Here is a 24,469-nt window from a genome sequence, read left to right on the forward strand (position 1 = left end):
ATGGCTGCTTTGCCTCGCAATCTTAATCTAATCTCTTTGAAGAAAATTTCATGCAATCCAGACCTCCTATTAAATACTGAGTCTGGGATTCCATCAAATGTGCTATTTTTCTAGAGAACAGCAAAGCCACAGATAATGATCTTAAGCTTTATAAAATGCAGATTCCCCGATAAAAGATAAATTCTTCTCTTTTTTAAGAAAGGGAGAGTCAGATGGTACTCAAGAAAGACCCCAGCTGGTTAAGTTTGGCCTTTGAAGTGGTCCGATTCTTCTGGCTTCGAGCTCACAGCATTTTGAGCATCTACAATGTAGAGCTTTTATTTATGTTTGAGCTTTAAACCCTCTGCATTTGCTCCATCTAATATGAACAAACAAGTGTTGAGATAAAAACGTAGCCTCATAAAACTGTCTCCCTTACTTCAATGAACTCCTTAATTTGCATTATCTCTAAAAGCTGTCTCGGTTTTGAAGACATTTGCAACAAATTGACAGAAAATGGATGTTCTCTAACACAGCTAAGCTTCTTTGACTAGCCATTTGTACTTATTTCTCTATTCACTTCCACCTCCATTTTATGCTTCTTAAAGCAATTAGGAAAAGAAAAAGCAGGCTAAAAAGCTTTTTAAAAAATTTAATCAGATTTAATTGATAAACTTAAAAAAATAAGACTTCTTAAACTTTTAAAATATCTATGCTGTGGCCATGCTTTGCGGCTTGAGGGATCTTCCCCGACCAGGGATTGAACCTGGGCCCTCGGCAGTGAGAGCACAGAGTCTTAGCCACTGGACCACCGGGGAATCCCCAGTGTCTATGCTTTCTTAATCCACAAAGTTTATATGTTCATGGAAAACATCAGAAAATGCAGATAAGGAAAATGAATGAAACATAAAAACAAAATTGCCCTTAATCCACCCATTCAGAGATAATCCCTGCTAACAGTTTCACATTAACCTTCCAGATATTTTGTATGCATCTATAATAAACATCTGTATTGTATCATTAAAATAAGATGCATTTTAAAATTTATTTAGATCATTAAAATATTAAATAATAAAATAATCATTAAAATGTAATAAATCATTAAAAATGATTTTAAAAGTCATGTTATTTTGAAATTATTTCTTTATGTCAATATATAATGAACAACTTTCTATCTAGTATTAATTATACATCCATATTATCATTTTTAGTATCTAAATAGTATTTTATTTTTTAGATATACTCTGACTTCTTTAGCCAATCTCCTACTATTGGATAATTTAGTTGTTCTCAATTGTTTACAATTATATACAATGTTGTGATGGATTGTCCTCTACATATCTTTGGGACTTATAACTAATTAAACAATTAGTATAAATCCCTAGCAGTGGAATTAATTGGATCAAAGGGTATAACCACCTCAAAGGATTTTACAAATTACCATACAACTGGCAGATTTTACCAATTTATCCTCCTACCAGCAGAACATAAGAATGTCTATTTCTCTACATCCCTCTTTCTTTTTAATCTTTGCATTTCTAACAGGTAAAAAGGCACTATCACACATCAACTGTGTTTCTATGATTATAGAATGGCCAGATTTACCTTTAAAATTCGATTTAGAGAAGCACATATGGACGATGGAGCAAGGGTTGTAACATATGCATAAAGGGAATAAAAAAGGAGAAAAAAGAGAGGAAGGAACAGAAGAAATATTTGAAGCAGTAATGACTGAGAATTTCCCCAAATTAATGTCAGATACTAAGGGGGATAAATATCAAAAAAGCAAAAACAAACAGAAACATGTAGGCATATTATATTCAAGCTGCAAAAAATCAAAGATAAAGAAAAAAATCTTAGAAGAAGCCAGAGGGGAAAAAAGCTCCTATAGATAAGCAAAGATAAGAATTACATCAGATCTCTCTTCATAAACCATGTCAGCAAGAACAGAGTGCAGTGATATATTTAAAGTGTTGAGAGAAAAAAATGACCACCATAGAATTCTGTACCCTATGAAATTATCCCTCAAAAGTGAAGGAAAAGGGCTTCCCTGGTGGCGCAGTGGTTCAGAATCTGCCTGCTAATGCAGGGGACACGGGTTCGAGCCCTGGTCTGGGAAGACTCCACATGCCACGGAGCAACTGGGCCCGTGAGCCACAGCTACTGAGCCTGCGCGTCTGGAGCCTGTGCTCCGCAACAAGAGAGGCCGTGACGCTGAGAGGCCCGCGCACCGCGATGAAGAGTGGCCCCCGCTTGCCGCAGCTAGAGAAAGCCCTCGCACAGAAACAAAGACCCAACACAGCCAAAAATAAATATATAAATAAATAAAAGATTACTATTAATTAAAAAAAATAATAATAACTGCTTTATAAAAAAAAAAAGTGAAGGAAAAATAACAACTTTCTCAGACTGAGAAAACCTACTGCCAGTAGATATGCCTTGCAAGAAATAATAAAAGAAATCATTAGAGAAAAAGAAAATGATGTAGGTCAGAAACTCAGATCTACATGGAAAAAGAATAAGTGAAGGTCAAATAAAAACTTTCATTTTTCTTATTCTTCATTGATTTTAATTGATTTTGAACAGTTTGTTCAAAATAATAGTACAATGTATTTGATTATGAATGCTTATATATATGCTTATGTATTCTTATGTGGAATGAATGACAGCAATGATACAAGAGACGGAGGGAGGAATTAAGATTATTTTGTTATTATACGGTACTCACACTACTGGTGAAGTGGTATAGTGTTATCTGAAAGCGGACTTGTATTTGTTTTAAGTGTATATTGCAAACTCTAGCTGCAACTACTAAAATATGTGAAAAATATATATACAATCTATATGCTTAAGAAGACAAAATGAAATCATATAAAATGTTCAATTAAAACCGTAAGAGACAGAAAAGGAGACAAAAATAGGAACAAAGAACAAGGGCAAAACAGTATCAAATATGGCAGATATTGATCCAACCATATTGATAATCACTTTAAATGTTATTGGTCTAAATACACCAATTTAAAAACAGAAATTATAAAAGTGGATCAAAAATCAAGACCAATTGTGTGTTGTCTACAAGGAAGTCACTTTAAATATCCAGACACATGTAGATTAAAGGTAAATGGATGAAGAAATAAGTACCACACTAACACTAGTCAAAATAAAGCTGAAGTAGCTATATTAATTTCAGACAGAGCAGATTTCAGAGCAAGGAAAGTTATGAGGAATAAAGAAGGACATTACATAAAGATAAAGGGCTTAACTCTCCAAGAAGACATAACAATACTTAATGTACATGCACCTAAAAATAGAGTGTCACAATATGTGAGGTAAAAACTGATATAACTGCAAGGAAAAAAGAGATAAATCCACTATTATTTTTGTAAACTTCAACATCCTTCTATCACAAATGGACAGATCCAGCAGGCAAAAAATCAGTAAGGACATAATTACTCAACAGTACCATCAATCCACTGGATATTACTAACATCTATTGCCTACTTCATCCAAAAACAGAAACAGAACAGAAATTCTTCTCAAGCTCACATGGAACATTCACAAGATAGATCATATTTTGGGCCATAAAACATACCTAAATACATTTAGGACATGACACCATGTATGCTCTCAGACTACAATGGAATTAGACCAGAAATCAATAACAGAAAGATAGCTGGAAAATCCCAAAATATGTAGAGATTAAAAAATACACTAAAGGGGAAAGAAGAAATTTTAAGATAAATTTTAAAATATTTTGAACTAAATGAAAATTAAAAATTATCAAACTTTGTGGGATTCAGAGAATATAGTGCTTAGAGGGAAATTTATAGCATTGAGTGCATATGATAGAAAAGAGGAAAGATCATATAAGGCATCAGACAGAAGAAAGAATAATCATCTATGCTTCCACCTTAGGAAGCTAGAAAAAGAGAGGAAATCAAATCCATTGTAAGTAGACAAAAGGAAATAATATTATAGCCAGGCTAACTGAGAAAAAAAGAGAAGATACAAATTACTAATATCAGAAATGAAAGAAGGGACATTATTACAGACCCCATGGACATTAAAAGGATAATAAAGGAATACACTGTAATTCCCACAAATTTGATAATCTTCATGATATGGATCAATTCCTTGAAAGATACAATCTGTCAAAACTTATACAAGAAGAAATACACAATCTGAATAGGCCTATATCTAATAAATAAATTGAATCAACAATTAATAACCTTCCAAATCAGAAAACGAAAGGCCCAGATGGATTCATTAGTGAATTCTACCAAACATTTAAGGAAGAAATTATGCCAATTATCTATAATCTCTTCCAGAAGACAGAAACAGAGGGAAAACTTCCTAACTTATTCTATGAGACAGCAGTACCCAAATATCAAAAGCAGACAAAGATATTACAAGAAAGGAAAACTATGGACCATTATCTCTCATGAACTTAGATCCAAATATCCTCAACAAACATGAGCAAATCAAATGCAACAATGTATAAGAAGAATTGTACACACCATGTCCAAGGGGATTTATTCCAGGTATGAAAGGATAGTTCAGTATCTGAAAATCAATGAATGAAATCCATCACATCAATGGGCAAAAAAAGAAAAGTCACATGATCCTATTGATTGATGCAGAAAAAGCATTTGACAAAATCCAACACCCATTCACAATAAAAATTCTCAGCAAAACTGGAAATAATGGGGAACTTCCTTGACTTGATAGAGAACACCTAAAAAAAACCTTTACAGCTAACCTCATGAGAAACTAGAAGCTTTCTGGCTAAGACTAGGAACAAAGCAGGAATGTCCCCTCCCACCACTACTTTTCAGTACTGTAGTGGAAGTCCAACCTAATGCAATAAGATAAGAAAAGGAAATAAAAAGTATATAATTTGGGAAGAAATAAAACTTTTGTTTGTTCACAGATGACATGATCATTTATATAGAAAGTCTGAGAGAAGTGATGACAAAAATCCTGGAACTAAGAAGTGACTACAGGCAGGTTGCAGCATACAAGGTTAATACAGCATACAAGGTCACTTTCCTATATACCAGTAATGAACAAATAGAATTTGAAATTAAAAACACAATATCATTTACATTAGGAGGAAAAAAATGAAATGCATAGGTGTAAACCTAACAAAATATGTACAAGATCTAAATGAAGAGAACTACAAAACTCTGATGAAAGAAATCAAAGAACTAAATAAATGCAGAGCTATTTCATGTTCCCAGACAGGAAGATTCAATAATATCAAGATGTCAGTTTTTCCTCACTTGATCTACAGATTCAACACAATCCCAATCAAAATCACAACAAGTTACTTTGTAGATATCAACAAACTGATTCTAAAGTTTATATGGAGAGGCAAAAGACCCAGAATAGACAACGCAATATTGAAGAAGAATAAAGTTGGAGGACTGATACTATTTGACTTCAAAACTTACCTATAAAGCTGTCATATCAAGACAGTATTGGCGAAAGAACAAATAGAGAACCCAGAAATAGACCCACATAATTACAGTCAGCTGATCTTTGATAAAAGAGCAAAGTCAATAAAATGGAGAAAAGACAGTCTTTACAACAAATGTTGCTGGAACAACTAGACATCCATATATTAGAAAAAAAAAAGACTCTAAACACAGATCTTTCACAAAAATGAACTAAAAAATGGATCACAGACCTGAATGTAAAATGCAAAACTATGAAAATCTAGGATAAAAATCTAGATGACCTTGGTATGGCAATGATGCTTTAGCTACAACACCAAATGCACAATCCATGAAAGAAATAATTGATCAACTAGACTACATTAAGATTAACGACAACTCTGCAAAAGACAATGTCAAAAGAATGAGAAGACAAGCTACAGACTGGGAGAAAATATTTGCAGAAGATATAACTGATAAAGACTGTTATCCAAAATATACAAAAACCTCTTAAAATTCAACAATAAGAAAACAAACAACTAGATGAAAAAATGGTTACCTGAACAGCTCACCAAAGAAGATATGCAGATGACAAATAAGCATATGAGAAGATGCTCCATATCATATGTCATTAGGCAAATGCAAATTAAAATAAAGAAATATCTCTACATACCAATTAAAATGGCCCAAATCTGGAACCCTGACAACACAAAATGCTGGGGAGGATGTGCAGCAACCGTTTTCATTCAGTGCTGGTGGGAGTGCAAAAATGGTACAGCCACTTTGGAAGCCAGTTTGGTAGTTCTTTACAAAACTTAACACCCCCTTATTATATGATCTAGCAATTGCACTTGTTGGTATTTGTCCAAAGGAGTGGATAACTTATGTACACACAAAAACCTCGACATGGATGTTGATAGCAGCCTTACTCATAATTGCCAAAACTTGGAAGCAACCAAGATATCCTACTGTAGGTGAACAGAATAATACACTGCGGTACATCCGGACAATGGAGTATTACTCAGCACTAAAAGGAAATGAGCTATCAAGACATAAAAGGACACAGAGGAATCTTAAATGCACGTTAATAAGTGAAAGAAGCCAATATGAAAAGTCTACGTTCTGTATAATCCCAACGTATGACGTTTGGAAAACATAAAACCCTGAAGATGGCAAAAAGAACAGGAGTTGCTGGAGGGTGGGAGGGAGGGAGTGAGAAGGGAATGAAGAGGCAGAGCAGAGGATTTTAGGGCCAGTGAAACTATTCTGTATGATACCACAATGGTGAATACATGTCATTATACATTTTTCAAAATCCATACACTACACAACAGAAAGAGTGAACCTTAAAGTAAACTATGGACTTTGAGTGATAATCAAGTGTCAATGTAGGTTCACCGATTGTAACAAATGTACCAGATGTAACACACCCCTTGTTAGGATGATGATAATGGGAGAAGCTACACATGCGTAGGGGAAATTGCTGTACTTTTCGCTCAATTTTGCTGTGAACCTAAAACTACTCTAAAAAAATAAAGTCTCTTTATATATAAAAAACAATTAGACTCCCTAAATATCCCTTTCCCACACCGTTCCCCCTGGTAACCATAAGTTTGTTCTCTAAGTCTGTGAGTCTGTTTCTGTTTTGTAAATAAGTTCATTTGTATTATTTTTTTTTAGATTCCGCATATAAGCGATATCATACTTCTGACTTGCTTCACTTAGTACGACAATCTCTAGGTCCATCCATGTTGCTGCAAATGGCATTATTTCATTCTTTTTAATGGCTGAGTAATATTCCATTGTATATATGTACCACATCTTCTTTATCCATTCCTTTGTTGATGGACATTTAGGTTGCTTCCATGTCTTGGCTATTGTAAACAGTGCTGCAATGAACACTGGCGTGCATGTATCCTTTTGGACCATGTTTTTCTCCAGATATATATATAGTTAGGGAGTTTGGAACTGACATGTACACACTGCTATATTTAAAATGGATAACCAACAAGGACCTACTGTATAGCACAGGGAACTCTGCTCAATATTATGTAACAACCTAAAAGTGAAAGAAATTTGAAAAAGAATAAAAATTAAAAAAAACCAAACAAACAACCCAATTAGATAGTAGTGATTTTGTCCAATTCAGTGAATATACTAAAATCCATTGATGTGCACACTTTAAGAGGGTGAATTCAATGTTTTATGAATTAAATCTCAATAGGCTGTTTAATCTTTTCTACTATTTTTCAATGGAATCTTTTCTACTTCCTTTATGGCTGGACTCCACTTCTGAAATATTCTTTCCTTCCCAAGTGAGTCACCCGTTCAGCACGTCTCCTGCAAGTGTGTATAGTCTATCCACTGCTGCCCTCGCCCTGCTGCTGCTACCAACTGACTTCCTACTGCGCAGTCCCCATCTCTTATGAAAACACTGAGCCTCTTCTGTGGACTCACCCAGACTGAAAAGCAGGACACTAGCACTTCTGGTTTGCTTCTTGCATAACTGCTTTATTTCAGCAAAGAACGTTTCTGACGTAAGTAAAAAATCTTGATGACAAAAAGAATAATTCAACGGGAATATATAAAAATTTCAAACTTATAATGTACATAATAATGAAGTCTCAAAATATAATAGTAGAAGTGTGGAATTTAAAATATAGACAAGTTTACAACCAAAGTGGGTATTAAATAAAAACAAACAAACAAACAAACCAAAAACACCTCAGTCAGTGAGGGGGAAAAAAAAATCCCTACACATTGTTTTTCAGACGGCTTTATTTTTTTCACCCCCAAAAGTGAGAGGACATTTTTTTCAGGGATTCATTTCTGTATACAAAATATTTTTATAACACAGGATTGTATATCATATATCAAATGACTCTGCCAACGTATGCAATTTTTACTTTACAGGTATATTTCTACCTTATTTATCTAAAAGAAATATATACCTTAAAATAAAAGTTTAATTTAAATTAAATTTAAATATTTAAAATTTTTCCAATGTTCCCAAATTACATAAATGGGTAGTTGCTCTCCAAGTGATTTCAGTATCAAAGAAAAATCACATGCTAGTGGTTAATTATTTATGCTTATAATGTTAAAATGCTGGTGTTAATATTAGCATTTAATTTTTAAATGCATTTAGAGTCAACAAAATAAAGGTGGAACTATACAAGTAACAATTCAAAAACAAAAAATTTATAGCAAATGTCATGTTAAAATGTCCATTTCCAAAATACAAATGCTTATGCACTACAATTGGGAGGAAAAATTCCTTAAGGAGGACATGTAAAGGACAAAGTTTAAAAGACCAATAAACTGAGCCACACCAAAACACACCACTTAAGGCAGTAAAAAGCAAGTCATGGAGTAGCAGAAGTTATCTGCAATATAGATAACATACAAAGAGCTTGAATCAAGAATATAAAAAGGACTCTATGTTAATAATGTTTTTCCAAAAAGTCAGATCAATAGAAAACTGGCAATAGAATCAAATGGGCACTTCAAAAAGAGGACACCCAATGGTAAAGAAATACATAAAGAACTCAGTCTCATTATAATCAGGGAAATGAAAATTGACACCACAGTGAGATGCTACTACACAGCCATTATAATGATTAAAATTGAAAAGCTGACCATATCTTTGTTAGCAAGGATATTGGTCAACTGGAACACACATATACTGTTGGTGGAAGTGTAAACTGTTTTCAAAGTTCAAGCTGGTAGTGTAGTGGGTTGAATGGTGACCCCCTCAAAAGGTATGTCCATGCCATAACCCCTAGAACCTGTGAATGCAACCTTATTTGGAAAAAGTCTTTGCAGATGTAATTAAGTTAACGATTTTTAGATGAGATCATTCTGGATTATCTACTGGGCCCTACATCCAATGACAAGAGTCCTTTTAAGAGACAGCAGAGAAGACAAAGACACAGACAAGAAGGCCCTGTGAAGACAGATGCAGAGACTGGAGCTATGTAACCAGAAGGAATGCCAACAGTCACCAGAAGCTGGATGAGAAAAAGAAGGGATCCTCCCCCCTATCGCCTTCAGAGGGATTTCAGCCCTGCTGATACCTTGATTTTGGACGTCTAACCTCCAGAATTATGAGCCAATAAATGTCTGTGGTCATAACCCACCAAATTTATGGTGATTTGTTACAGCAGCCCTAGAAAATGAATATAGGCAGTATCTAGTACAGTTGAACATACACATTCCCTGTGAACTCTAATCAAGAGACAATCAGGCACATATAAGGCAAAAAACATGAAAAGAATATTCATATCAGCATTATTCATAATAGTCCCAAAGAGAAAACCACTCAGCTGTCCATCAAAAATAGGATGGATAAATAAATTGTGGTATATTCATTTAATTGAATAATATAAAGTAATAAAAATGAAAAACTGCAGCTACACAACATGGATTTATCTAATAAACTTATTCTGAACACAAGAAGGTAACACAAAAGAATTCATTTACTTTCACTTATATCAAGTTCAAAATAGGCAAAATTAATCTACGGTGTTAGAAGTCAAAATAGTACCCTTGGGGAAGAGGAAATGGGGTGGTTTTAATAGACATAATGTTAGAACCTTGCACCCCAAAAGTTGAAATCACAATTTCAAGTGCATGTGGAACATTTATAAAAATTGACCCCTTCAATGACATGACAAAAGCAATGTCCTAAACAATAAATGGTGAGCTATACCATGGCACATTCATGGATGGTAACATTCAATACTGTAAAGTTGAGAAACCAACCTCAAATTTACCTATACATTTATTAAAATTCCAATCAAATTTGTGTTTTGGTATTTGATAGGCTGATCTTAAAATTCAAATGAAAGACTAAAAAACCAAGAATAGCCAAGAAAATTCTGAAGAGCAACAAGGTAGGTAGACTTGATACTCTAGATATCTAAACTGGTGATTTGATAACTTTTATATTGCTACAGGAGTAGTAAATACATCAATCAAATAGAGGGCCCAGAGAAAGACCCATGTGTGTAATAAAACTTGACTCACATCTCAAGTGTCATTAATATCGATGGGAAGAAAGACTACCAGATGAGCTAACAAAATAAAAAAATACATCTGCTTAAAGTCCTTGGAGTGCTAAACAGTAGTGAAGAAATACCAGGTCAGAATTTGGGGAAGGACAAGTCTGGAGAAGTGAGCCCAGGCTTTGGGGCCACTTTCCCATGGAGGTATTTGCTGATTCTGCAGATGGCAGCTGAGAGGCTTGAGGGGATGAGGCTCTCGTGAACCATCACTGCTTTGTCCTAGGCTATGCACTGGGAGTGAGGGTATGCCCAAGGACACAGGCACCTGCAGCTCAGCTCTCTAGCCTCCAAAAGGGCTAACATGAAAAAGACTGACAATACCAAGGGTTGGCAAAGATGGGAAGTGACAGGAACTTTCTGACATGGCTGGCAGGACTGTAAATTGGGTTCATTCACTTTGGAAAATACTTTCACCTTATCTACTAAAGTTGAATTCCCTATGTGCCCACAATTCTACTCCTAGGTATACAGCCAACAGAAATGTAAAGCCAGGTACATCAAGGGACCTTTACATGAATATTCACGGAAACGTTATTTGTAATATTCCCATACTGGAAGTACATGAAAAGTCTATACTTAGTAAAATGGATAAACAAATTGTGGTATTTTTAGGCAACAGAATACTATATGGCAATGTAAATGAATGAGTTATGTAAAATATATATACCTTGCAAACATAACACTGAGCAAAAGAAGCCAGACACCAAAGTTTATATAAATAGCATACTGCTTTTAAAGGTCAAAAAACACACTATTTGATTCCCTTTGTGTAACAGTTAAACACCAGTAAAAACTATAGTGTTCAGGAATGCATAGTTAAGCATTAAAACTAAAGAGAAAAGCAAAGAGTGATCACCTTACAGAACTGTGGTTACTTGCTTGGGGAGGGGCACTAGCAGGGCTTCAGTGGTCTTACAATGTTCTGTTTCTTGACAGGGGTTTTGGAGGCACAGATGCTTTGTGATAAACCAATGCTCTGTACGTTTTTTGTATTTGTGTACTTTTCATATATCTTTCATAATTAAAAAGGTAAGAAAACATCAGTGGAGATGTATGACGGATTTATTATTCAATACATGGTACTGGATCAACTGAACAGAAATATGGCAAGAATATATTAAATCTTTACTTCCTATCACACACAAATCAATTACAGGTGTATAAAAAACCTAGGAAAAGCAAAAACCTTGTAAGTTTTAATAGAAAATATGGGATGTATCTTCATATTCTATGGAATAAAAGTAATTCCTGAAGAAAATACAATAATACAACCAATAAAGGCAATGAGTGAGCTGACCACATTAAGATTAAAACTCTTCTATAAGATAAAGTGAAAAGACAAACCACACACCAATAAGTTCTATATGTATAACCAGCAAACAGTAATAACCAGACTACTTAAAACTGCGTACGTATCAACTGAAAAAAGAGACAACTCCACTGGGGATTGGGGTGAGGGAGAGAACAGGCAACGGCAGGAAAAGGTGATCCCTATTACAAACAACCTGGCTGGCTGAGATGAAACATGGTAGGGCATATTCACATAATGGAATGAGACGGTGATCTAAATAAATGAATTAGAGCCATGTGTTGCAACATGAAAAAAATCTCTAAAACAATGTTGAATTAAACAAAAGGACAAAATGCAAAATAAAATCATTTTATAATAATAAAATTTATAACCATGCATACTATTTAAAATCCAATATTACATATTCCTTATCAACACATATATAGTAAAAACATGAAAAAAATATGCTTAGGAATGATAAATGTTAACTTGAGGCCAGTGGCTTCTTCTGGGGAGGGAGAGAAATGAAACAGGGAAGTTTACACAAGGACTTTGATTGTACCTATACCATTTTATTTCTGTGAAAATAAAGATTTAAAGCAAATATGTCAAAAATTTCAAGTTCTCTATAATTTTATAGTCTCCTGTATCACTGAAATAGTTTATAAAAACAAAGGTAAACAAAATCCACTTCCCTAGCTATTCTCAGTTTTATTCTTACATCAAGCTGTGGGTTCAGACCCCATGTTACTGGCCCGTCACAAACTTTGATACTATGGCACCAACTTACACTGAAGGAAGCTTAAGAAACAGGGCTCGTGATTCTGATATTTGGCTTCCTGGAGGGGAACCATCACGGATATAACTTACTACCTCCTGCAGCATCTCTGTACAAAGTTGAGGGAATAGTCACTTGGAGGGCCCAGTACCAGGAGAAGCTAACTTTTTCTTTTTATATAGACACAGTGAACCTTGTAACAGACCATGGTTACTTCCTTTTATTGGTTGCTAAGAGACGCTTGACTAAATCTATGGACTACCACTAGGAAAGGTACCTGATTGCCTGATTTGTATTTTAATTCTTCATCTCACTCTCCAGTCCTTACTGTCCTTTCATCCAGATTTTTCAGGTGATTTATTTTATCCTACTGTGTGTATGTGATTATGTACACACACACACACACACACGGAGGCATATAATATAAAGGAAAAATCTGATAGATTTCTATTATATTAAAATTTAAAACTTCTGTAGATCAAAAGGCACCATTAAGAGAATAAATGGCAAGCTACAAAGTGGAAGAAGATGTTTGCAGTACACATGACAAAAGGTTCACATCCAAGAGTGTAAGGAACTCCCACAAATCAGTAAAAAAAAAAAAAAAAAAAAAAAAGGATGGAAAATTCAAAAGAAAAATGGACAAAGTTGGTAAACAGCAGAGCTAAAGTTCCAGTCTGAAGTCTTATTTTACTTAAAAAAATTATCATTTCACTTATTTGTAATGCCATCACCTAGCAACAATGACAATCACGCTTTACACTTTGGTCTTGGTAGAAAATCTTCCATTTTCTTTTTTTTTGGGGGGGTGGGTGTGCTAATAACCTTCCCTATAATAATTATATATATGTAATTTGTTGCCTTGAGAACAAAGCAATTAAGGAGGAGTAAAATAATGAGCAAACAGAAATGCTAGCAAATGAAAAGGGTGTGGGAAGGAGTTTAGAAAAGAAACAAGTGGCTGAAAACGAACAAAGGAATGAGGAAATGGGAAAGGGGTTAAATATAAAAAAAAGTAGGGCGTCTTTCAGGAATATTCTTGCTAATCAGGCCATGACTCTGAGTCGTATACTAAAGACTGAGGGGCAAGATGTAGCTTCTGATTTCATAATTTGATTAAGAGTCGATAAAGGAGGGCTAGAACCAATCCCATTGAGACCGGATATCTTAACCTAAGCTCTTACTTTTGGAGTTCAAATTTCTTCTCCTCAATTTTTAGTCAGTTTCCTCCCCCTAGAGCTGAATTTTATCTGAAAAAAAAATTCCCAAACTTCACTTGAAGTTTTTAGAGCAGAACAAAGCACACGCTTCACACTTTTAAAGAAAATGTTCAGACTCTGGTTGCAGCTGAATAACTTCAAAATGGCTTCATTTTAAAACTTAGTAGAGCAGAAATATCTGAAGGAAATGCATATTTTCGATTATTTGTTTTAAGATAGTTTAAAATCACAAGAGCAATACAGAAACTCTGAATTACTGGTAAAGGATCTCTGGCTGGTCTCATGTGAGTATAACAAGAGTTTAGAGGTGGAGAAGAGGGGTTTCAACTCCTGCAGGGTCAGGATTTTCATTCTACCTCTATGTTCTTGGCCACCTTTCACAGCTCCTCTTGCTTTTCCTCTGAGTTTACCCCTAACTTCTGGAAGACACTGTGAAGCAGGGGAAAGAAAGCTGGTCTAGAAGGGGAGGAATGGGGGCCTTGAGTGACCTGGGCCATGGGCCTTAATCTCTCCATTCTTGTATCCTCAGCAAACCTGATCTTCTCACTTCACGGGAGGTCAGCTGGTGAGATTCAAATAAGTAATGGTTTAAGCAAGTTTTGAATAGGCATAAAGCGCTAAGGTATTATAAATGTCTACTCTCTCCTTTCACTATTCTTTTTTAAATCAATTGAGCAACTCCAAGAATCAGATTTGAAGGATAAATGTTTATGGGACTCCATCTTGGTTCAAAGGAGGATCTGGGGTATAGGGAACTATCTCGATATTTTAATAAAACTAAAACCTAATTGGTTGTGACCATTTCAAAAGAATTAATATAAGTTAGAAGCATACATTCAAAAAGGAAGCATCGGAGATAAGGGGCCTAAGTCTTTGGGATTCTATAAAAAGCTTGGTCTGTAAGACAGTCCCTGAGTCAATATCTGAGAAACAGCTTTGTATCAGTGCTCAGATACTCATGTAACAGAGAACCACAAAAAACAAGGACTAAAAGACAGAATCTGGATACACACTGATGAGCTGAAATACGTTATGTGAATGCCTTATTGCGTGCTCTGGGCTTTCAGGGGTACTGAAATAATGTATGCGTGAAAGAATTACAGCAGAGTAACTGGCTCTGTGCTGGTGTGCTATCAAAGGGAAACCAAGACAGCAAAAGGAATACGTAAGTCAACGCAGCTCTACAACCCTGATTATGCTCACCCACTATTTGATAACATATTTCCTTCTTTGGAGGAAAAAAATAAAGAAATTCATTCCCCAAACTCTTGGGAGGCTGAGAATCTAGACAGACAAAAGCATATCTACATAAAAATTTTGAAGATTAATACATAATAAAAGCCAAAACAATAATCTAAAATAAAATACTTCCCGTAGCTGCTTTTGCTTGTGGTCTGCAATGTATTTTCCACAGTTCCCCAAGATAAAAGGGAGATTGTCAGTATCCATTTCCAGGTTTTTCTCACGAATATATATCAAGGGAAGTACAACAAAGTCTGCTTTGGATTAAAGTTATGAACATCAGATTTCAAAACCAAGAACAAAATGTTTTAGGAGTCTATTCCAGCTTTGTCTCACCAAACCCTGAAAATGTGGGGAAAGTAGAATTCTATAGTTCTGAGTTTTTTTAATGATTTAAGAAAGTAGAGAGGCAATGACATTTTCATATATTACTATAACTGGAAAAGAAAAAAGAATAATGGACTACATCCTGACATTAAAAAATACTTTTGACAGTGTTTCCTAATTACCAACAGTGATGACTATGGCTAACATGGATGAAGAAATTAATGAGCAGTATTTTTTTCTTATTATGTTTAAGATCATCTCCAATACTACCATCAGGCTTGACCTGATACCTGAAAAGAACACCATAAAATTACAAGGTAGGCTTTAAAACTATTCACAAGTGGTTAGGGAGTCCTAATGAACAATAATAGAGTTATTATTTTAATTTGTAGCATAAGGCATCACTACAGGAATCAAAGAAACTGATGTATTTTTAGATGTGTGTACTGCTTATACATTGAATGGCGAGTTACTGTGGAAACTTTCATTCTGTGGAAACTTTAACTGGATTTACGTGCTAGAATTAGCTGATGAGTTGCAAATTTTAAAGTGGTAAACTGATTAGCATTAAATCACAAAATATATTTCTTTATAAATAGAATGCATTTATCTCATATAAAATGTGTATTGATAAACACTTGTTTTCCTCTAGCTATATGTAAACAGTGACATGAGAAATAAAATTATGCATGCGTCTTACGTCTTCTGTGCAGTTGAAAATGTCTTAAATTTTATTTCACTGGACAGCATACTAAAGAAAAGAAATGATGACCTTTATAACTAAGGCCTTCCTTCTCTCGGACTCTCTATTTTGACAAAAACATCCCTCTCTTATGAGGTCCTTTAGGACAATGTTGATTTTTTTTTTCCATTTCTGTATCTCTTTAGATACCCTGGTATCCAGCACATAGTAGATGAGCGCTCAAAATATTTTTTGTCTTGATTCAACATTCAAAGAAATAAAAAATGTTGTCATATGCTTCCAAGATATGTAGTATGTTTAAAATACTATACCCAAAGATTATGGAACAACTAACAGATATAAAAATAAAAATACATATAGAGATAGCATAGCTCAAATTGTGATGGTAACTGCTTAACTCAAAGTGTGATAACTGATTCTCATATATCTTAGCATGCTTTTCAGGCACTTTGCATTATGGCTACAGAGGGCAAATGGCTGATAAACCTCATTGTTAAAAAGAAGTCCCTTAAATAGCAAGATATACATGAACAACAAAAAAAAGAACTTCTTTGATTGGTTCAAAAGCCCATATACTTGTAACCCAGGAAACATTTGAAATGTATGAATAGGTAACTCAGCTCTATATGGTATATTGGTTCATAACTCTTCATCAATCCTACATACAAAAAAATGCTATGTAGGACTGGATATGTATTTTAAGAGATATTAATACCTGCAGAAAAATAAAATATTTAAAAGGACCAAGAAGCCAGAATTCTTATGTACCAAAAAAACTGTATAAAATTAGAAGTACATTTAATATGCCAGATCTTATTTTAATCAGCTATTGGGGATACTCACTTCCGTCTCTTTATTTTCTACCCTATTAGGAGGAAATTTAATATCTACTATTGGCATGTCAGTCTGCAAACTCTGCCTCTAACAGTATAACAATGGTGTCTTCTCCATTCTCCCAATACACACCGAACTCCAGATCAAAGTCACAGTTTTCCGTGCCCCCTTAATTATCCTCCACAATCAACTCTGACTCACCAGCGAGCCTTTATTGTCCTAAAAATCCATATTTATAGTTGTTAGGATTTCATGCCATAGGGAGGAGATGACAACACTGAATCAGTTCTCCAGACAGGCATATCAAGGATGCTTTTTCAATCATCCAGTGCTTAGTAGAGACAAAGTTATGCAGTAGCCTATAGAATTCTATAAGAGCAGAAAGGCCACATCACTAGGACACTTCTTGGCTCCAGAACAAACTGATTTAGAGCCCAGCTGCAAAGTCATTCACATTTGCCAAGAGAGGTTTTGAGTACTCTTTGGGACCCACCCCTCATACAAACAACGATTTAAACAAAATGAAAACAGAACAAAACAGGCTGACTCACTCCAACACTCCTAACTCCATCCTGTAGGAAGAAGGCTATAAAATAATGTGACAATTAGCCTAGGGATTTCCTTGTTATTTTCATTTTCAGAGCCTCTGCGTAGTGTTAAAAGTATCACATAGGGTCCAATTAGACCTGAACACACAGACCTGCTCAAACATCTTACTGTTCTGAGTACACCACGTGGTACCATAGGGTTATTTTTAAAAATTCCCAAATCAGTAGTCAAGAAAGCAATGAAGTCAGTTTACCCCACACCCTATCATTTATTTGTGTCAGATGTTAAAATGAGAATCCATTGCCTGTCCACAGAGCACTCACCTCATTGTCTGACTCCACGAGAACTTGATCATATTCACTAAGCGCTACTAGAAACATGATAGAGGTGACATTTTCAAAGCAGTGTATCCATTTTCTTCTCTCTGACCTTTGGCCCCCTACATCGACCATTCTGCAAGGTTAATAATATTCATATTAATAGCACATAAAAAAATATCAATATAAATATAGCTTTACTTACAAACTTAGGAAACCTACTCTCTAAAGAGAATGGTCATCAAAACCAATCCAATTAACACTTATTGAACATCTACTAATTTTCTGTTACCTAACAATCAAAGTCAAGACATTCTGGGTAATAACTCATTGCACTTATTAGAAAGTTACCTGATATGTATAAAAATTATAATTTTGTAAAAAAAAAAAAAAAAATCCTGTGCCAAGCCAAGGAAAAAGGCTGTTTTATTTAATCAAGCACAGAAGAGTCAGAAACAAAATGAGTTTTATTTGTGTTCAGCTCTAATGGCAAATACTGACTTCAGTTTCTTTTCCTATAAAATGAGAATGAAGATCCTCACGTATTTCTCAAGGAAGCTAGGAATGACTACAAATGCATTTAAAAGATGTAAGATGCTATGTATTTCAACATGGGTGTGTAATGCTTCAACTAAATGCAGACAAAACCCCACTGATCTTCATCAGGAAGGTAAGCTTTTGGGGCTGATTTTTCTTTCCAATATTGACAATAATTTGGGACAGTCCAATCATGTTGGGTAACATGGTGCAATTAGCCTTATGCACAAGTCAACTTGCTAAACTGCTAGAAGTGGTATGTGTAAAACATCAAGATGCTATAAGAGGCCACCATTTGAACTATATCAAGGACTTGTTTTTACACATCAATTCTGTGCTCAGGAATCAACACTGGCATCAATTAATTTGAGTGCTAGTGTATATAGAAAATATCTAGCAGAACTTGGTAATGAATCCAAGTTTCCTCAAGTTGTTGAATCCATAACTTGACTAAAATGTGCACAATGTTTACAAGATAAAATATTTTCAGAAAATGAGAGTTTTAGGTATAAAAGTTTGAGAGTAGGGCTCTTTAAGTGTTTGTTGAAAACTGCAGTTGTTCCTGGTATTTTCCTGCCTCTAAGGATCAAACCTAAACTAAGAAATCAAGAATCTTCCCGTGACTGCTCTGAACAGTTTCCTATGAAAGAGATATCTGAGGGGCAAAACAATGGATCCAGGGAGACCTATGAACTACAGACATCAAAACTAGAATTCTTAGGTCTTTAGAAATATTAAAATGCTAGCTCTTCTCTAATGTCAAGTCAATAATATGCTCATTTATATAAAATTCTCATTCCATGAAATCCTGTCATGCTAAACCCTATAAGATGTTTTTGATGGTAGCAAGAAATTATTCTTCTATGTCATTACTTTTACTGAAGTGCCAAAGAATGTCCTTTAAAAGCTAGTGCCCAAAATGTAGGGAAAAAACCCAAGATGTAATAGTAACCTGGTTTCAGATTTCACTAATCATAAAGCAAAAAGGAGATGAAATCTCCATGAAATGCTTTATGTTTTCTGAAAATATTCTAACATGGTTATAAGCAGAAGGAAATTTGGTGTCTCAAATTAAAGATCTCTAAACGCAATGAACTCAAAACTTAATCCAGAATGCTGGAGCTATAGGGAGCCTTGGTGATCATCTAATGTAACCATTTTATTGATGAAAAAAAAGAGGCTCAGAAATTATTTCCAAAGTGTCACCCTCTTTATGGCTATGTCTATTAGAGTAGCGTATGGCAGCCAGATGTAACCACAGGTGCAGAGGTTGATTAGAATGAAACACACAGTGCTTTGCAGGGAATGATGGAGGGCCTGCCCATCAGGGTCACATGGCAGAGTTACATCACAGGAGTTACATTAATTTCCACTTCACAACCCTGTGTTGTACGTAGTTGTCTTAAATGGATGGCTCTCCCAAGGACCTCAACTCTCTGCACCCAAAGACATACTCATATGGCCTCATTTCTCCATGTACCATGTGGTTTGTATTCTAAGTAAAAGTACGTCTGAGTGATTGTGTAATAAGAGATTAAATGAAAGTACATCAGTCTTGTTTATTTTTTCTCATCTTAAAAAAAATTAGACTACTTCAGCTGAAGTATTACCCCGAAAGAATAGCAGCAGCAAGGGAGAAAGTAATAAACTTTCATTCTATTTTCCTATGTAAATTTAGACTAGGTTAATCAATCCATTTCCAAAACCACGTATTTTTAAATTTTTCAGGCAACTCATTTTAGGAGTACAAAGCAGCCCGTATTCTTATTGCTACTGAAAAATTCTACCTTGGTACCAGAGGACCTGGAGGAAACAACATGAAAGCTTCTGACAACCTGTAATTTCTGTTATTAATAGGGTTATGAGATAATTTATATCTTATACAAATGTAAAAATACAGTGTTTATAGGTACATGTAAAAATACAGTTTGTACAATGTACAAACATTGACCTCACAGTTAAAATGATTCCCAACCAGTTTTAGTCTGGACCAATGTTTGAGTAACTTTTAACCACCGGCAAACTATTCACTGATTTCTCAGTGATTTAACCTGAACTAAGAAACCTGCCCATACATCTTTCCTCTGCTTCCTCTTTCAGGGACACACTATTTCATCTGTGTCTCCAATGATAATAATTGTTATAAAGGTGATATTGTTTTAAAGTCTACACATGGTTTCAATATTCATAGAGTTCACAAAACGTGCTCAAGGCAGAAGAGCTGGGAAGTAGATTGTATGGACTCAGGTACTACCTGAAAATGACACTTTGTAAGTCAAAGGGGTATTCGATGATCCCTGTGGTGGGGACTCGAACTCTGAGCACATCTTGCTGCGTAGGCAGGTAGGCAGGGTCGGCAACGCGGTCCAAGTCATTAAGATAGCTGGAGGAGGGAAGACACAGGAGAGCGTCAGTGACACCGTCACACCAGACCTGCTGATGGAAAAGGAAGGACAACAATGGATCCTAAGACAGAAGTGGAGAGAAGGAAGAAAAATATCAGAAAGTGGTGGAGTAGCTTGGGAAGTGAAAGATACAGTCAACCTTCTGTTAGTCAGAGCAAGGTTGTCCATCTATGGATGACTGGTTCCCAGTATTTCTCTTTCCTTCTCTTACGGTCAAATAGAACCCTGACAGAACGTAAAGCGGGAGAAGAAAAGAATTAAATGGGTCTCCTACCCTCTACTTGTTTAGCAGGTCTGGTGGGCAAGCAGGAGTTTAAAGCAAATAGTTTTTGAATTATTTATACAAATGTTATTTGTATAAACAAACAGATAACAGAGCTACACAGAAGGTCAGGATACATTTTTTTGCCTTTTTACAGAACATCAGAGCCTTTCCCTGGAATGTATTTCCTTATAAAACAGCAGCATACCATGTCCTAAACTCTGTCCAAAGCCTAACTCATTCACAATTAATGTGAAGCCATGAGATTTCTAGTCACTGAGGCAACAATATTGAAGGCCAGATATTCCCAGTATATAGACTCATCACACCTAAACTTTAAATTTATCTGATTATATGACACTTTTCCATTAAAAAAAAAAAGCTTTTTATTGTGAAATAATTATAGACTCACAAGAAGCTGCAAAAATATTAGAGAATTCCCCTGTGCCCTTCACCTAATTTCCCCCAATGAGAACATCTTATGTGACCATAGTATATTATCAAAACCAGGAATTTGACACTGATCAATACTATTAACTATACTACAGACCCTACTTGGATTACACCAATTTTTACACACACACACACACATTTTTGGGGGTGTATACTTCTATGAAATTTTATTACATGTAGAGATTCGTGCAATCACCACTGCAATCAGGATACAGAATTGTTCTGTTAGCAAAAAGAAACTTCTGTGTGCTACCCATCCCAATCCTAACCCCTGGCAAGCACACATATGTTCTCCATCAGTATAATTTTATCATTTCAGAAGTGTTATATTCCATTCACTTTCCATTCTCTCAAATTGCAAAAATAATTTACAACTTTAAGAATGACATAACTTGATATAACTGATGACAAACAGGTAAAAATGACTGTTCTGCATGGCATCCTCATGATTTCAAAGAGTCACTATGTTCCCTTTGGCCCTGGAAGGGATGGAGCACAGATATGATTTCAAAACATACAACTGCAAAGTATATACAGAAAGTAACTAACGTGTGAATAAGATTTAAAGAAAAGGTAGAATCATTATAGACTTGGAAGAGATTAGATCTTCAACCCCTTTATGCCCACAAACAAGAGACAGTGAGGGCTTCCCTGGTGGCGCAGTGGTTGAGAATCTGCCTGCCAGTGCAGGGGACACGGGTTCGAGCCCTGGTCTGGGAAGATCCCACATGCCGTGGAGCAGTTAGGCCCGTGAGCCACAACTACTGAGCCTGCGCGTCTGGAGCCTGTGCTCCGCAACGGGAGGCCACGATAGTGAGAGGCCCGCGCACCGCGATGAAGAGTGGCCCCCACTTGCCGCAACTAGAGAAAGCCCTCGCACAGAAACGAAGACCCAACACAGCCATAAAAATAAATAAATAAATAAATAAATAAATAAATAAAGAGAGGCAGTGAGTTCTGAGACACATAACAGGGAATGTCTGGTGTGGAGCATAACTCAGCAAGCGCACAAACACTCAGGTGACGTGACTTACCCAGGATAAAGACTGTCTCGCCCTGTTATTCCTGCCTTACTACCTAAAAGAGCGCCTGGCAAATAGTACTTAACGATTATTTGCTGAATGGAGGGATGATTTCCCATGCTGAGATTTAGTTTTAGCATTATTTAAATATCCTTCTTACTAGTGGTGTTTCCATATTAATGATACTGTTAAATTTGAAACTGAGTATTGAAAAAAATTTAAGTCTCTAAGATTCATGGGATCATAAAATAGTAGAGCTACGTCTGACTTTAACAAAGAAAGAAATTACTGCCTTTTTGGAGCTGTATCAATTCTTTAAGACAAAAAAGTACAGTATTAGTCTGGAAATTCCTAATACAAAGCAACTATAATTAGTATTCTAGTGGCCTTGTCCCAAACACATCAATGATTCTTTAGCTGGCAATTAGCTCTCTACTGGCTGATAGAAACCAGCCTGATGTCTCTAATTATTAGGAAAATGGCTGGGGGACAAAAAGAGGGAGAGGCTGGGAGAATATGGGCTTGAGAGGCAGGAAGGAAATGTAAAAATGGACTGGACTCCAAATTTTAGTGAATATCCTGGCACGGATTGCCGGGAGTTGCCTGATGGGGTTAACAAGCCCATGTTTTGGGTGTTGGCCTGTATCTCATCCTACAGATAAACCAGCTCATGACTCCATAAATGCAAAATCAACTGGGTACTCTGTATAGATGGAGTTTTTTGATTTATGAGCTCCTTGATTTGAAAAAATCGAAATGAATGTACATTTTGAAATCTGCAAGATCATCATTTATTTAACTACTATATACAAAAATTTAATTCAGAGGAATCAGAGAACTTCCAATTCACATTGGCAAGCTTGTTTGGAAATAGGCTGCCCAGTAAACCATTTCTACTCACTTCACCCAATCCAGAGGTCAGAACAGAAGGTGGCTAAGTCTTGGACACAAGGTGCTACTGTGTTCTTGTGGGAAGAGAAATCGTGGCTTTCTGTTTGTTGATCTGTTTCTTGAAGATGAACTCAACAGACTACTCATTGCCACTTCATTTTTAAACATGTGTCCTTGCACAGGAAAATTTAAAGAACCAGCACATGAAGTGGGAGAGTCCCTGTCACACTGCACGTGAGAACCTTGCTAGTCTCTCTCCAATTCAGAAGGGTGAACTGAGCTCTGGGAAAAACACGATGGAGTAACACAGAATCAGGATATACACCTGCGACTGAAAGCCACTGATACGAGTTTAGAGGCTGTCCTAAAAATACTGTCAGTGGTTTCTCTCTGTGAACGCCGGGCACTACTGAGACATTAGCTGAATATCTGAAGCATTCATACGTGCAAGAATATTTTCCCCCTTCATCTTTCTTTTGCTCCTTTTCAATGTAAGCATAGTTCAGAGAGTAATAACGGCAACGTAACAATTAACCTATACTGGGCACTTGCTGCTAGCTAGGCTCTGTTCTGTCTGTTCATTGCCCAGGTTTCAACATATTTCAAGGCAAGGAAATGGCCATTAAAGATCCTCATACATTTACAATTTACTGGAAAGTGAACTGCACTCCTTGCTTGACATTCTTGTTGTTTTGTTTTAGTTGGATGGTGGAGAGAAAGGCCCACTTCACTTGGAGTAAAAAAGTTAAACTGATCTAGTTTAACAAAAGAAAAAAACGGAAAAGAACTTGTTATCAAGGTCTGCTAGTTGAAACATACATTATCTAGAACCAGAACCAAACCAAACAACACCTAGAACACCCCAAAACAAGACTAGAAAAACAAAACAGAACAACAACAAACCCCCCCAATCAAACAAAAGACACACAATCTATTTTCTCCTACAGGAAGGTCTGGGCGGCTCAAAAGCTACCCAAAACTGAAAACCTGTTGCAGATAATTTGAGAAACAGGTAAAACGTGCAGGCCACCTAGACTAGCATCTTTCACTGCCAAAGAGAGGCCAGTGTGGAGAGCTTCTGCCTGCACAAGCACCAACCCCACGTGGCCCCCTCACTCTGGGCTTCAGGACTTGGAGGGACTCACAGCACTTTCTGCA

The 24,469-nt window shown here is 35.8% G+C and overlaps 1 protein-coding gene across 1 annotated transcript in view; it reads right to left on the minus strand.

Annotated features, from left to right (window-relative positions):
* GNAQ (G protein subunit alpha q) overlaps window positions 1–24,469 on the minus strand; it is a 293,138-nt gene that overhangs the window by 56,797 nt on the left and 211,872 nt on the right. Inside the window, exons 4-5 of the mRNA XM_036856420.1 lie at window positions 20,533–20,661; window positions 17,748–17,877 (exon numbers count right to left, since the gene is read on the minus strand). Of these exons, the coding sequence (XP_036712315.1) occupies window positions 17,748–17,877; window positions 20,533–20,661 (259 nt within the window). The remainder of the gene's footprint in view (window positions 1–17,747; window positions 17,878–20,532; window positions 20,662–24,469) is intronic.

This window comes from Balaenoptera musculus, chromosome 6 (assembly GCF_009873245.2).
Source record: "Balaenoptera musculus isolate JJ_BM4_2016_0621 chromosome 6, mBalMus1.pri.v3, whole genome shotgun sequence".
NCBI lineage: Eukaryota > Metazoa > Chordata > Mammalia > Artiodactyla > Balaenopteridae > Balaenoptera > Balaenoptera musculus.